The sequence below is a fragment of the Nothobranchius furzeri genome, chromosome 10, assembly GCF_043380555.1.
Source record: "Nothobranchius furzeri strain GRZ-AD chromosome 10, NfurGRZ-RIMD1, whole genome shotgun sequence".
Taxonomy (NCBI): Eukaryota; Metazoa; Chordata; class Actinopteri; order Cyprinodontiformes; family Nothobranchiidae; genus Nothobranchius; species Nothobranchius furzeri.
In genome coordinates, this window is record NC_091750.1 from 45,740,633 (window position 1) to 45,753,279 (window position 12,647).

Here is a 12,647-nt window from a genome sequence, read left to right on the forward strand (position 1 = left end):
CAGCGCTTCAGGAGACGACAATCAGGGACACGCAGGGACACATGGCTCTGCTAGCGTCAGCGTTTGACGCCCGCGGGTCACACGGACATTATTCGACTATTTAACCTTCCCCTCACCCCAGTCCTAACCTTAACGTCAGTAACTGTGACCTTAAGGTTGGGATTGGGGTGAGGGGAAGGTTAAGTAGTTCACAAGTCGTTCTAATGTCAGTCTCACCACCGGCGTCAGATATCGACGCTCTGGGACGGTGCGTCATCAGTGTGTCCCTGATCGTCGTCTCCCAACGCGCTGGGGCACCCCGAATCGTCATATACTGATGCTTGGTCACACGCGTCATATTTTGACGCTTTGGGTGTGAGAATGTGTTGATGTAGGAACATTTTCATGCACAAGTACAAAATGATGAATATCATATCACACAATGCAGAAATTAGTTCCGACACACACGCAGATCTGTGTGTGAGTACGGTTGATAAATGAGGGCCCAGGAGACAGCAGAGCATCTAGTCTAGTAGAAGCTAACCGTTAGCGTTAGCGACTGCACCACACAGCAGAACTCCTTCAGGCTTGTGGTATTTATGTAGATAAAACATCAGCGTTGTAAAGCAAATCGAGGCAGTGGAAGAGTCGTGTTTTTGCTAGCCAGTCAGAGGCAAGTTATTGGAGTATCATGAATAATTATTAGTGAGACCACAAATCCTGCTGTTTCTCTCTCTTTCTCTAGTTTATAAACTGTCGCTGTCTATCGTTAACGAGCTGAAACTACCTATGAATGAAGAATACATATCCGTGAAGACAGCTACAGTTTATAAGCTTCACTCTCCCATGTTCAAGTCAGAATTGACAAATCTCTTCAGATGAGAAGCAAAACATCTTCAAGAAACCAAAGAAGTCCAGCTGCCTTCATTTGAACCCTTTCGGACTCATATTTTTTATATACTTTTAATCAAAAACCATATTACTGTTCAGGATTGTGTCATGAGTATCTTTGTTTTTAATAATTAAACTCAATGATTGACGCCCGTGAGATTTATTATAATGCAGTTTTGGATGATTCAGTCTGGACCTCAGAGCAATAATCGTTTTATCGTTAATACACTTCAGACACAGAACATTGCATCCTGTTGTCACAAACGAGGGTTTTACAACAGTCTCTGGGAAAGTGTAACAATAATCTCACCAGATTATCAACAGTATGATACTTCAGTTTCATGTGAGATTCTCCGCCGCTACAACAGCTCGTTTGATCTGCAGCGTTACAATAAGCTGCTTAATTTCTGTCTGTTCTGTTGATGTGTTTTTTATTTCAGTTAAAAGTCTAGGCTATGTAGCTGGACAATGTTTGTTTTTCAAGTTGAGTTTAGTTCCTTGTTGCATCTAAAACTTGGATGTCTTAGTTAATTAGTTTTATTTTAGTCATGTGTAGGACAGAAATGTTCAGTCATCACACCAACGAGTTATCTGTTTCAAGCTTTTGTCTTCTAAAAATCATAGTCTTACAAAATTACACTTAATTTTCACCAGACAACAAATGTAAACAAAAGCAAAGAGAACAAGATTTTTTACGAGAGCAAACCTAAATCAGAACAAAATCAGAGTGGGTTTCTACTCATAAAGAGCGTGTAAAACATCTGAGAACACCAGTGGAGTTAGCCACGTACCGGAGGACAGACTTTCTTCTTAAACATTTACTTCAAGAGCTCAAATGAATAAACTCCACATTATTGAATTGTTTGTATTGCCATACATGATGCTGGCACATGCCTTCCCTTTATATGAAAGGCACTGAGGAGGATAAGGTTTCCTTATAGTTGAGTCAGAATACCAACTATGGTTATGACACTATTGAGTTGCAGAGAATTGTCTTTCCTCTCGACAGTCAAACTCTAAATATCTGCTGCTTTTCTAGAAACGGGCGTGTGAACAGCAGGTGCAGCCTCCTGAAATAGACGGCTTAGTGGGGGGTCTTAGGCCTGTGACATGCACCAGTAACACATGTGGAGGTTAATTATAGATTCACTAGGATAAATACAATAAAGTTTATCTTTCACCAAATAGAATATTTAGTAAGAAATCACAATGTAACCATAGAAACACTACTTGGTATATATGTTGTTTGTGTGGATGTGTGTTTGTGGGCTGGTGTGTGTGTGTGTGTGTGTGTGTGTGTGTGTGTCCCGGAGGACAGAGGACAGGAGAACATGCAGCTAATTAATTAAATAATTTGGTTCTGTACCTTTCTCTTCAGCACAGCCGACAAAGGTTTAAGATGGGTCAGTCCTCCTGCATGCTCAGATCATTCCCTTCCCTTGCTTGAAAAATTGTTCCAAAATGAAAGTTGAACCCACATCTTTTTTATCTGTGAATTCTATGCCGTTCGGCGAGTCTCAAATAAAAATTTGGGCATCTTACTGTAAAAAATATACCATTAATGTAAAAATAAACTCTAAATAAATTTTGTTCACATCTAAATTCGAACCTGGATCTTCCACCCAGGTGTCCGTTGTCTTTCTAGATGAGCTAAAGCACCAGTGGTGTCTTTTGTATCTGTAACTTTTATATCCTTGATGATAGCTGAAACAACGTTCAAAGAACAGTTCGGAGCGAAAATGGCTATTTTGTTGCTAATTTGCAGGAAATATCTAGAAGAAAGTAGCTAAGGGTCCACAGAAATGTAGCTAGGTTCGTCACTAGGCGTTAGGAACAGCGACAAAGTCGCTGAGTTGGCACTACCTCACTCTCTGCTGCTAAAGCTACGGATAGCAAATGCTACGGGCTATGCCTGAGCGTGAACGCGCATGAAGCAGCCTGCTCGACCCGAGCATCTCTCTTTTTCTGTGATTTTACAGAAAAACAGGCAATCACAGTAAAAATGCCAGGGCTCATTCTACAGGACCAGGGCATTGCAGGAGAATGTATGAAGAAGAAATGTATCATTTCTATACATGTTTTGGCTGTCAAACTTCCATAATGTCCCTTTAAGCGTCTTGGTTTGTTACACAAAACTCATACTGGGATATATTAGAACAGGACATTTCTGGAGTTGTGTTTGCAGAAATACACCTTTATTAATTGTGAAGCTTGAGGGTCAATATGCCTGATTTTGTGCAGCCTACGGATGCTCGAATCGCCGCTGTGACAAACTGAGACAACGTGGGATCACCTGTCATCTGTAACTGTTGTAACTGTTATGTCAACTTAGTAGAACTAACGCATGAAATGTATTCACACATGTTATAATAACTTTATAACATTTAATTAGTTAAATTGGTTAAATTAAATTAGTTAAATTAAATTAGTTGAATTAAATTAGTTAAATTAAATTAGTTAAATTAAAGTAAATTAGTTAAATTAAATTAGTTGAATTAAATTAGTTAAATTAAATTAAATTAGTTAAATTACATTAAATTAGTTAAATTAAATTAGTTGTCACATGCTTGTCAGGATGACGTTCGGTAATTAAGGTATTGACCCAAACAGCAGCATAAATCAAGGAAAGATGGACATCAGTGGAAGCTTCTTTTCATTTTATTCTCCAACAGTGATACCAACCCAGAACTATGGGGAGACAGACAATTTACACAGGTGACCTAAATTGGGAGAACCCATTCAAAGAGGAAAAACAGTACAATCTCTAAAGGGAAATCAAAAACCTAGTTACGTACTGAGTACCTATTTTTATCAATGTTTTTATTTACTTCAACAATAAACCTAATTATATATACATGTAACAGTGTCTCATTGTTACATTAGTTTAATTTAGTTTAATTAGCTTATTAGATTTAATTAGAGTTAACTCACATTAATTTTCTAAATGTTAACGGTTTACGTTAATGAACTTACAGTATCTTTCCGGAGTTTTCCTTTTACAGAAATTATGTATGATTTTTCAGAAATTCGTAAAAGTGATTGTCTTATCATGTACTGTGATATAATGTAATCAATACATCTTTGTTATTATTTTACTTTGCTAAGCACCCCCGCCCCACATAGCTCCATGCAATAGGAAACTGAGCGCTGACCAGAACTAACCAATAGCGTTGTTGATGAACTTTTCACGGACAAGTAAGTCTAAAATATAATTATATGAAAACACAACATGACATGAGAATAATACTGGTGAAACGACATGTTGTAGCTCTGTTTGTCGGCTACAGAAGGATATTTATAAACCAGAAACGTGAAGTCGCCATCTTAAAAAAACAAAAGGAGAAACTATTTGTGTGATATGCTTGTAAGCCACTAGATGGTGCCATCGGATAAGAGAAATACTCCGGAAAGAGACTTTAAATGACGTAACACAATCAGTTTCCTCACTTAATTTGAGTTGAACTTACTCGGCAGGCTTTACAGTGTGTGAACAAAGGTCTATAGATGGTGTGTGGAGGAAGGATCTTCTGTGTTGCAGCAGATCTGAAGAAGCCTCTGACTGAAGCCGCTCTGTTGTTGGAAAACTGCCATGAAGAGGAGGATCAAGGTTGTCCATCATGCTCGTTCAATCAGCTCCAGAGCACTCCCCAGAACAGAACTGGCGTATCAGCTTACCGAAGTACTGTTAGAGGCGGCACCCAGTTCCTCAGCTTTTAGGAGTTATCTTCATCCGACTAGCAGGGAAATCTAAAAAAACAAACAAACAAAAAAAAAAAAACAGGATTTGTAGAATGTAGTTTTTTTTAATTTAAACAGCATCAAGACACTGGAGTGGTGTAAAATATCAGACCATCATTACATTTGTGAACCATAATTAGAAATATATTTTTTACACACATAAGGGCTCCTTCTTAGTGACTATGTGCATTAAATAGTTCTTTTGCCTGAGAGTGATCTCAGCGCAACTATCAGGTTTTTGTTTCTGGTCGGGAACGGTCACTGACTGTCAATCCTTTGTCGGATCTATTTATACTGTCAGGCAAAAAGTCTCATTCTAGTCAGCTTTAAAAAAAATTTTTTTTTTTTTTTTGTAGGATGATCAAGTTGTCCTGCAGTGCACAGCATCTATTCTGAAAGAGCAGATCAAACTGTGTTTGTCATGTGAGGGATTTGGGAATCGTCTGTGTTTCCTGGAGACCACCTCGAACGCTCAGGTAGTAAAAGGACTTGGATGTTTCACTCCTTTCTTGCTCTTACTTACTGCTGGTGTCCTCTGGGTTTTACTGGTTGCTCTTCATTTCAGAATGTTCCTCCAGACCTGGCTATCTGCTGCTTCATTCTGGAGCAGTCCCTGTCGGTGCGAGCCTTACAGGAGATGCTGTCCAACTCTTCTGTGGATGAGGTGAGACTCACTTAAATAGAAAAAGCTCTCCTTATGTATCAGGTCTTCGTATGACAAACAAGCACCATTTGAACAAGTCTTTTTTTCTGTTTTTTATGTAAAAAATCCTAAACCTGCACGCTGAAGGCCGTTGATTTAGACAAATGGGTAAGTGTCACACCTTTATTTTGATGTGTTCTCACGGCACGATGGCTATTCTGAATATCTTTAGTTCTGTCATGCTTCTCTCAAACTGATTGGTGTGCATCATCTTTGGGAAACAAAACTGCGACCTCATTTCAAAGTCATCATAAAACAAACAAAAAAAATCTCAACTAGTTTGTTTTTACCCAAAGAATAACTGCAACAATAAAAGGCAGCGAGTGTTAAATTAACACACATCTTGACATGAAATCATTTTTTTAACACTTTACACAACCTGTGTTTTGTGCTTTTAGAGTCTTCTGTTATTTCCTGGGTCTTACACTTCACTTGGCATTGTCGTTTTACAGCAAACCTTATGCTTTGTTTAGGAAACTGTTTTGTGCGTAGAATTAGATGGTCATCCTTTTTTATAGGGATAAATGATCACCAAATGGTAAACGGTGATGAGGAGATGATGCATGTGTGCCTTCTAAAACTTCTTTCAAGTCTTCATGTGATGTTCAACTAAAACGGAATAATCTTTGGATTTAACGCAGTCTCACAGATGTTTGGGTTAGTGGTAGCTGCGAGTCACAGACCGCTCACCAGTGGATCTAGCAGCATCACATGAAATCATGCGTTACATGTCATTAGATCTTACCAAGACAAGATCTTTGTTTGTTTGTCTGTAATGGAAGGTGGGCCATGCACATTCCTTCACACCAGGCCTTTAATTCAATTATTTACTCAAATCTGAATTTCTTTAGTCTTCACAAGGTGGGGGGAGTCGAACTCTGCTCTACGGGCATGCCATCCTCCTGAAACACACTCACTCCAACATGGTGAGTGCATTAATAAGCATTCAAGTGTTTTCTTGTACACACTTGCACCACAATCTACTGCTTTTGTTCTCATTCTACTCTTTATGCTGCAGTACCTGAGCTGCCTGACCACGTCTCGCTCACTGACAGACAAACTGGCCTTTGACGTGGGCTTGCAGGAAGACTCCACAGGTGGGTAGACATGTTATTGCACACACAGCAGCTCACACAGCTTCATTCTTAACATGTTTCTTCGTCACAGGCGAGGCCTGCTGGTGGACCATTCATCCAGCATCCAAACAGAGGTCTGAGGGTGAGAAGGTCAGGGTGGGAGATGACCTCATCCTCGTCAGTGCTTCTTCAGAGCGATACCTGGTAACCAGGACTGTTGAAACTCACTTTAAAACAAGTCTTTGTCATCAGTTAATCCTAAACATATTTTGTCCAATCAGCATCTCTCCTACGCTAGTGGTGACTTGATGGTAGATGCCTCCTTCATGCAGACACTGTGGACCATGACTCCTGTGATGTCTGGCTGTGAGCTGGCTGAAGGTTTGCCACTTTGTTGCTCCAGAAAAACAAATCTTCACAAACACTTCTTATCTGTCTGAGTAAGAGTAATGTTTCCCTATAGGTTTCCTGACTGGAGGGTATGTGCTCAGACTCTTTCATGGTCACATGGATGAGTGTTTGGCCATTCCAGGTGCTGACCAAGGGGACGACCAGCGCAGGTGACTGCTGTTTATTGTCGTTTTACTCATTTTTCTGTTAAAAGTGTGCAAAAGCACTATTTTCTCTCTTTATAGTCTCTTCATTTTCTTTTGGCACATTTGCTTCTCTCAAAGGTCAATTTCACTGAAAACTCATTTTTTAAATGATTATTTCGGATTATAATCGGTCACTCGAAGTTTGTTATGCAGGCTGACCCTGAAAAAGGTCTCCCACATCTACCTCCCGCATTAGCTTCTGATAGAAAATTGATGGTGAAATGCTCGGATTAGAAAAATCCTGACAGATCAGTAACACACTGTCACTTCACATTCATGGCCTCACCCATCTTAACTCGCTGTTTTTGGTTTAGTGTCCAGGAAACAGCAGAAAACGTCTCGATTAGCAGAAGCTAATTGTTAGCATTAGCAACTCCTTCAGGCTTGTGTTATTTGTGGAGATAAAACATTGCAAAGCAAAGGAGTCAGTGTTGTCAGCCAATCAGAGGCGAGTTCTCCAAATATCAGGAAATAAGAATCCAAATCCTGACGTCTGAAGCTCAACTCTATTCTGGCTGACTTCTAGTTCCTGAAATAGGTGCAACAGAGCTTTCTCCCCACAAGAACAACTTACAAGGCGTTCATTCCCATTAAAGACTGCTGCAAATTAAAAAAAAAAGAGTAAAGTTGACCTTAAATCACACTAACAGACCTTTCAGCAGGATGCCCCAGCATCTTCATATACTTCATGATGAATAATTAACCAACAGTGTCACTTCAATTAATATTTAGTGCTTATAGACAAATATTTTAATATTAAAATTCTGTATTTGTCAGGGTTGCTCATTATGAAGGTGGTGCCGTTTGCAGCCATGCTCGTTCTTTATGGAGACTTGAGCCTCTACGGATCGCGTGAGTCTCTCAGTTCTTTCCTTATTTTTAATGACTGAGGTTTTCTGCAGCTCATTGTGTTTTTTTATTTGTAGGTGGAGCGGAGGTCACATTAAATGGGGTCAGTCCTTCCGGATACGCCACATTACAACAGGAAGATACCTGTTCCTTGATGAGGAGAAAGGACTTCTGTTGGTGGACCCAGAGAAAGCCAATTCCAAGATGTCAGCCTTCGGCTTCAGGATTTCTAAGGTAATCGTTTTAAACGGCACCTGAATCAGGCTCAAGTAAAGATTCTTCCAACTGCACTAACCAAAAGCACACTTTATGTTCAAACTACAGGAAAAAATTGAATTGACTCAGAAGAGAGATGTGGAGGGCATGGGCACACCAGAGATTAAGTATGGAGAGTCCATGTGCTTCGTACAGCACGTCTCCTCTGGGCTCTGGCTCACTTATGCTGCTGTTGATGCCAAGTCTGCACGACTAGGTCCTCTGAAGAGAAAGGTGTTGTGGATTTATATGTTAGGATTAAACAACAGCTGAACCGGCATCTGCTGCGGGGTTTTAACAGTGCCTCGTTGGTTTGTAGGCTATACTCCACAAAGAAGGTCACATGGACGATGCCCTCACGGTTGCTAGATCTCAGACAGAAGAGTCTCAAGCTGCCAGAATGATTTACAGCACAACAGGCCTCTTCAACCAGTTCATCAAGTATAGACTGTCTTCAGTCATATACCCTTCATTTAGTTCTGTTTTATAGAGACAATTCATTTTTATTTATGTCGTTTTCTTCAGAGGTCTAGATGCGCTGAGTGGGAAAAACAAATCTGCCAGTCCTCCTTCTCTGCCCATGGACACAGTGGTGCTCTCGCTACAAGATCTCATTTTCTACTTCCGACCGCCTGAGGAGGAGCTGGAACACGAGGACAAGCAGTTTAAGCTTCGCTCCCTTAAAAACAGACAGAACCTTTTTCAGGAGGAGGTCTGTTTTGTTTAGCTGAGCTTCTCCTATCAGTGCGTGTTGGTTCTCTAAAGGTTTCTTCTGTTTTTAACAGGGAATGATTACTCTTGTTCTGGACTGCATTGATCGTCTCAACGTGTACAACACTGCCGCGCACTTCTCAGAATACGCCGGCGAAGAAGCTGCAGAGTCATGGAAGGAGATAGTCAATCTGCTGTATGAGCTGTTAGGTTTGTGGTCCTTGATCTGCTTTGAACACGTTCTTGTGGTTAAATATGCTGCATTAGTCATTTTTGGGTGTTCCCCCCTTTCTGTGAAGCCTCTTTGATCAGAGGAAACCGTGCTAACTGTGCTCTGTTCTGTGACAACCTGGACTGGCTGGTCAGTAAACTGGATCGGCTGGAAGCATCATCAGGTAGGACAGGCTGTAGGTTAGACTCTTTTTGGGTTTCTTCCCATAAAAGGAGATATTGATGAAGAATGTTCCCATGTGGGTTATAGTCTGTATCACTTCACCTAACTATTGTTTTGTGTAAAGCTCACATCTTCAGCTACTGTACGCTGTTATTTGTGCATTAGGAATCCTGGAAGTGTTGTATTGTGTTCTGATTGAGAGTCCAGAGGTGTTGAACATCATCCAGGAGAATCACATCAAGTCAATCATTTCCCTTCTGGATAAACATGGGCGCAACCACAAGGTGACAAACGCATCAAATCCTGAAAAATGAATCTGCCATCCACAGAACAATTAGAATGAAGAGTTGATTTTAATGATTTACCAAACTTTTCCCTTTTCAGGTTCTAGACGTGTTGTGTTCTCTTTGTGTGTGCAACGGGGTGGCTGTAAGGTCCAACCAGAACCTCATCACAGAGAACCTACTTCCAGGTCGGGACCTCCTGCTCCAAACCAACATCATTAACTATGTAACCAGGTGGGTGAGATGGTTTGTAATTTAATTATTTAAATTTGGAGGGGGGGGGGGGGGGGCATGTCACCCCCACTTTTTCCACAGTCAATTTTTGTCCCCTGTACTTTTTACCATCCAAAAACAATATTAAATGGCCTGTAAATGGCCTGTATTTGATATAGGGCCTTCTAGAGTCCTGGAACCCCCCCAAGGCGCTTTACAACACAATCAGTCATTCACCCATTCACACACACATTCACACACTGGTGGGGATGAGCTACAATGTAGCCACAGTTGCCCTGGGGCACACTGACAGAGGCGAGGCTGCCGAGCACTGGCGCCACCGGTCCCTCCGACCACCACCAGCAGGCAGTGTGGGTTAAGTGTCTTGCCCAAGGACACAACGACAGCGACAGACTGAGCGGGTCTCGAACCTGCGACCTTCCGATTGCGAGGCGAGCACTTAACTCCTGTGCCACCGTCGCTATATTACATAGACACTGGTTGAGCACTAGGACCCAGCGGAAAACAGCCGTTTGCGTTGAAGCCTGTTCCCCACAATATCATCCGGCCAGCCACTAAAAGAGGCATTTTGGTTTGTAAACGGGAACGCCTCCTTCTTCTTATTCGCTCCTCAAATGTTACTTCACCTCCGATATTTCAAAATAAGATATTTTCTCCGCTCACCTATCTGTTCTCCATATTTTTTATACAGTTTTTGATCATCTGTGCTCACCCTGCCCTTTCATTTTGTGTTGCTGGTTTGAGTGTGCTCCACGCTCTCTGAACCCGAACCTGCATTTAAGTCCCGCCTCCTGCTTTACCCACAGTTTGTACAAATATTAAACTCGAAACGGGAGACAAGGAATAAATTCAAAATGGGAAACTGTCAATAAGGCGGGACACAAACTTTTCTCCTCGACTTCGGGCTGTCTCTCATGAGAAGCACACCCAAAACATTGCAGCTAGACAGGAAGGAGCCAGTGGCTTTTCAAAATAAAGAGTGCGCCTTTGATTGCAATAAAAAGCAACTTATTTCCAACTGAAACATAAGTCTGCAGCAGCACAGAGACCACCCCATACCCCCTTTATATCGCCACTGGGTAATCTTTTACAAAACGAACACAACTGCGCCACACTACCACCATGGTCTGACCACTTATAAACAACCTAAGGCTTCCTGATGTCGCCACGGCGTTGCGGCAAATAGACGGCACTGTTTTGTAAAAACGGCTATTGAGACATGAGCATATAGAAGTACTCCTTCATTTAGAAAAATAAATAGCTTCTTATTCTTTTTTGATGGTGTATAGCAGACTGCCCCATTGACTGAGTTTAATAATAATAATAATAATAATAATAATGATAATAATAATAATAATAATAATGCATTGAACTTATATAGCGCTTTTCAAGACCCCCAAAGACGCTTTCACACACTCTCACATTCACACACTGCGAGTGATGGTAAGCTGCTATAGCCACAGCCGCCCTGGGGAGGTCTGACAGAGGCGAGGCTGCCATTTGGCACCGTCGGCCCCTCTGACCACCACTAACACAGGCAAGTTGGGTGAAGTGTCTTGCCCAAGGACACAACAGCAGGATACCCCTGGCGGGAGCTGGAATCGAACCCATGACCCATCCTCATCCTTTGATCATGAGGCAACCCGCTGAGCTACTGCTGCCCCAAGTTTCATAGTGATGAATACGTCATGTTGTTCGTAGAGCTCTGATTGGTCCTACCAGTGTGAATTTGTGTACAGATAATCCGTAGATTCCTCCCCACACCTGAGCTCTTGTCTGTGGGCTGTGGCCATTCTGGATACTAGAGGTTGACCAATATTGGTTTTCCCATTGCAGTTACCGATGCCAAAACGTAGAGGTCAGTCGATGGCAAATGGCAGATTTTTGCTGCCGACACTATGAGCCAGTTTTCATGGCCGATATCTAGATACTTTCCAACTCATTTTCATGCTAAAATGTCACTAATAATATCAGTTGATGCACAAAAGTTCTGAAGCGGAATCAGTTTTTGAACACTGAATTTAACCAACTTTAAATCTTAATTTTCTGCACCGCTTAGTGTTAAAATCAGACACTAAAATTAATAAAACAAGTCAGTTAATTGACCAAGTAATACATATTCAAAACTGGTATATCAAAAGAAATTGTAGTTGATAATAATTTTGGAGCCTTTATTTTGCAGATGTTGTTTTGGGAATGTAAATATACCTTTAAATTCAATTCTGCAGCAGCACTGGGCTGCCTGGGGATGTGCCTGACTTTAAATCAGCTTTTCTAAGGAGATATATTGGCTGACGCTGATATATAAAAAATTTCACACATTGGTCTGATTTATCAGCCGGCCTATATTGGTCTACCCTATGTACTGTATAGGATGGCTTGCTAGGCTATAGCACTGTTGCCTCATAGCAAGAAGATCACAAGTTCCAATCCTAGCTGAGGCACTTCAGCAAGGAGTTTGTATGTGTGTGTTTCCTCCCAGAAGCAAAAAAAACAAACAAAAAAAAAAAACAAAAAAAACTTAATTACAGGTCATGAGTCACTTTGGATAAAATAATCTCCAGAGTGAATAAACAGTTATTATTATCATTTGAGGTTTTTTTTCTTTTAACCCTTTTGTAGCATGAGACCCAACATTTTCCTTGGAACGTGCGAAGGATCTACGCAGTATAAGAAGTGGTATTTTGAGGTGATGGTGGACCAGGTGGAGCCATTCCTGACTGCTCAGCCGTATCACCTGCGTGTGGGTTGGGCTCTGACGGAGGGCTACAGTCCTTACCCCGGTGGTGGGGAGGGCTGGGGGGGTAACGGGGTAGGAGATGACCTCTACTCCTATGGCTTTGATGGGATCTACCTCTGGTCAGGTATAGCAGCTTTATTGGTGTCTTTCTACATAAGTTGGGAATTTATTTATACCAAAGGGACTTTTTGTTTTAA

The 12,647-nt window shown here is 41.3% G+C and overlaps 1 protein-coding gene across 4 annotated transcripts in view; it reads left to right on the forward strand.

Annotated features, from left to right (window-relative positions):
• Nucleotides 1-12,647, forward strand: part of LOC107386401 (ryanodine receptor 1) — a 59,218-nt gene that overhangs the window by 3,083 nt on the left and 43,488 nt on the right. For all 4 annotated transcript variants that reach the window (XM_015960766.3, XM_015960768.3, XM_015960769.3 and 1 more), the window contains exons 2-19: nucleotides 4,965-5,084; nucleotides 5,174-5,272; nucleotides 5,399-5,419; nucleotides 6,163-6,237; nucleotides 6,330-6,408; nucleotides 6,479-6,591; nucleotides 6,669-6,768; nucleotides 6,851-6,947; nucleotides 7,761-7,835; nucleotides 7,910-8,066; nucleotides 8,157-8,321; nucleotides 8,407-8,528; nucleotides 8,613-8,799; nucleotides 8,873-9,008; nucleotides 9,098-9,193; nucleotides 9,358-9,476; nucleotides 9,577-9,710; nucleotides 12,333-12,574. In XM_015960766.3, the coding sequence (XP_015816252.1) occupies nucleotides 4,965-5,084; nucleotides 5,174-5,272; nucleotides 5,399-5,419; nucleotides 6,163-6,237; nucleotides 6,330-6,408; nucleotides 6,479-6,591; nucleotides 6,669-6,768; nucleotides 6,851-6,947; nucleotides 7,761-7,835; nucleotides 7,910-8,066; nucleotides 8,157-8,321; nucleotides 8,407-8,528; nucleotides 8,613-8,799; nucleotides 8,873-9,008; nucleotides 9,098-9,193; nucleotides 9,358-9,476; nucleotides 9,577-9,710; nucleotides 12,333-12,574 (2,137 nt within the window). The remainder of the gene's footprint in view (nucleotides 1-4,964; nucleotides 5,085-5,173; nucleotides 5,273-5,398; nucleotides 5,420-6,162; nucleotides 6,238-6,329; nucleotides 6,409-6,478; nucleotides 6,592-6,668; nucleotides 6,769-6,850; nucleotides 6,948-7,760; nucleotides 7,836-7,909; nucleotides 8,067-8,156; nucleotides 8,322-8,406; nucleotides 8,529-8,612; nucleotides 8,800-8,872; nucleotides 9,009-9,097; nucleotides 9,194-9,357; nucleotides 9,477-9,576; nucleotides 9,711-12,332; nucleotides 12,575-12,647) is intronic.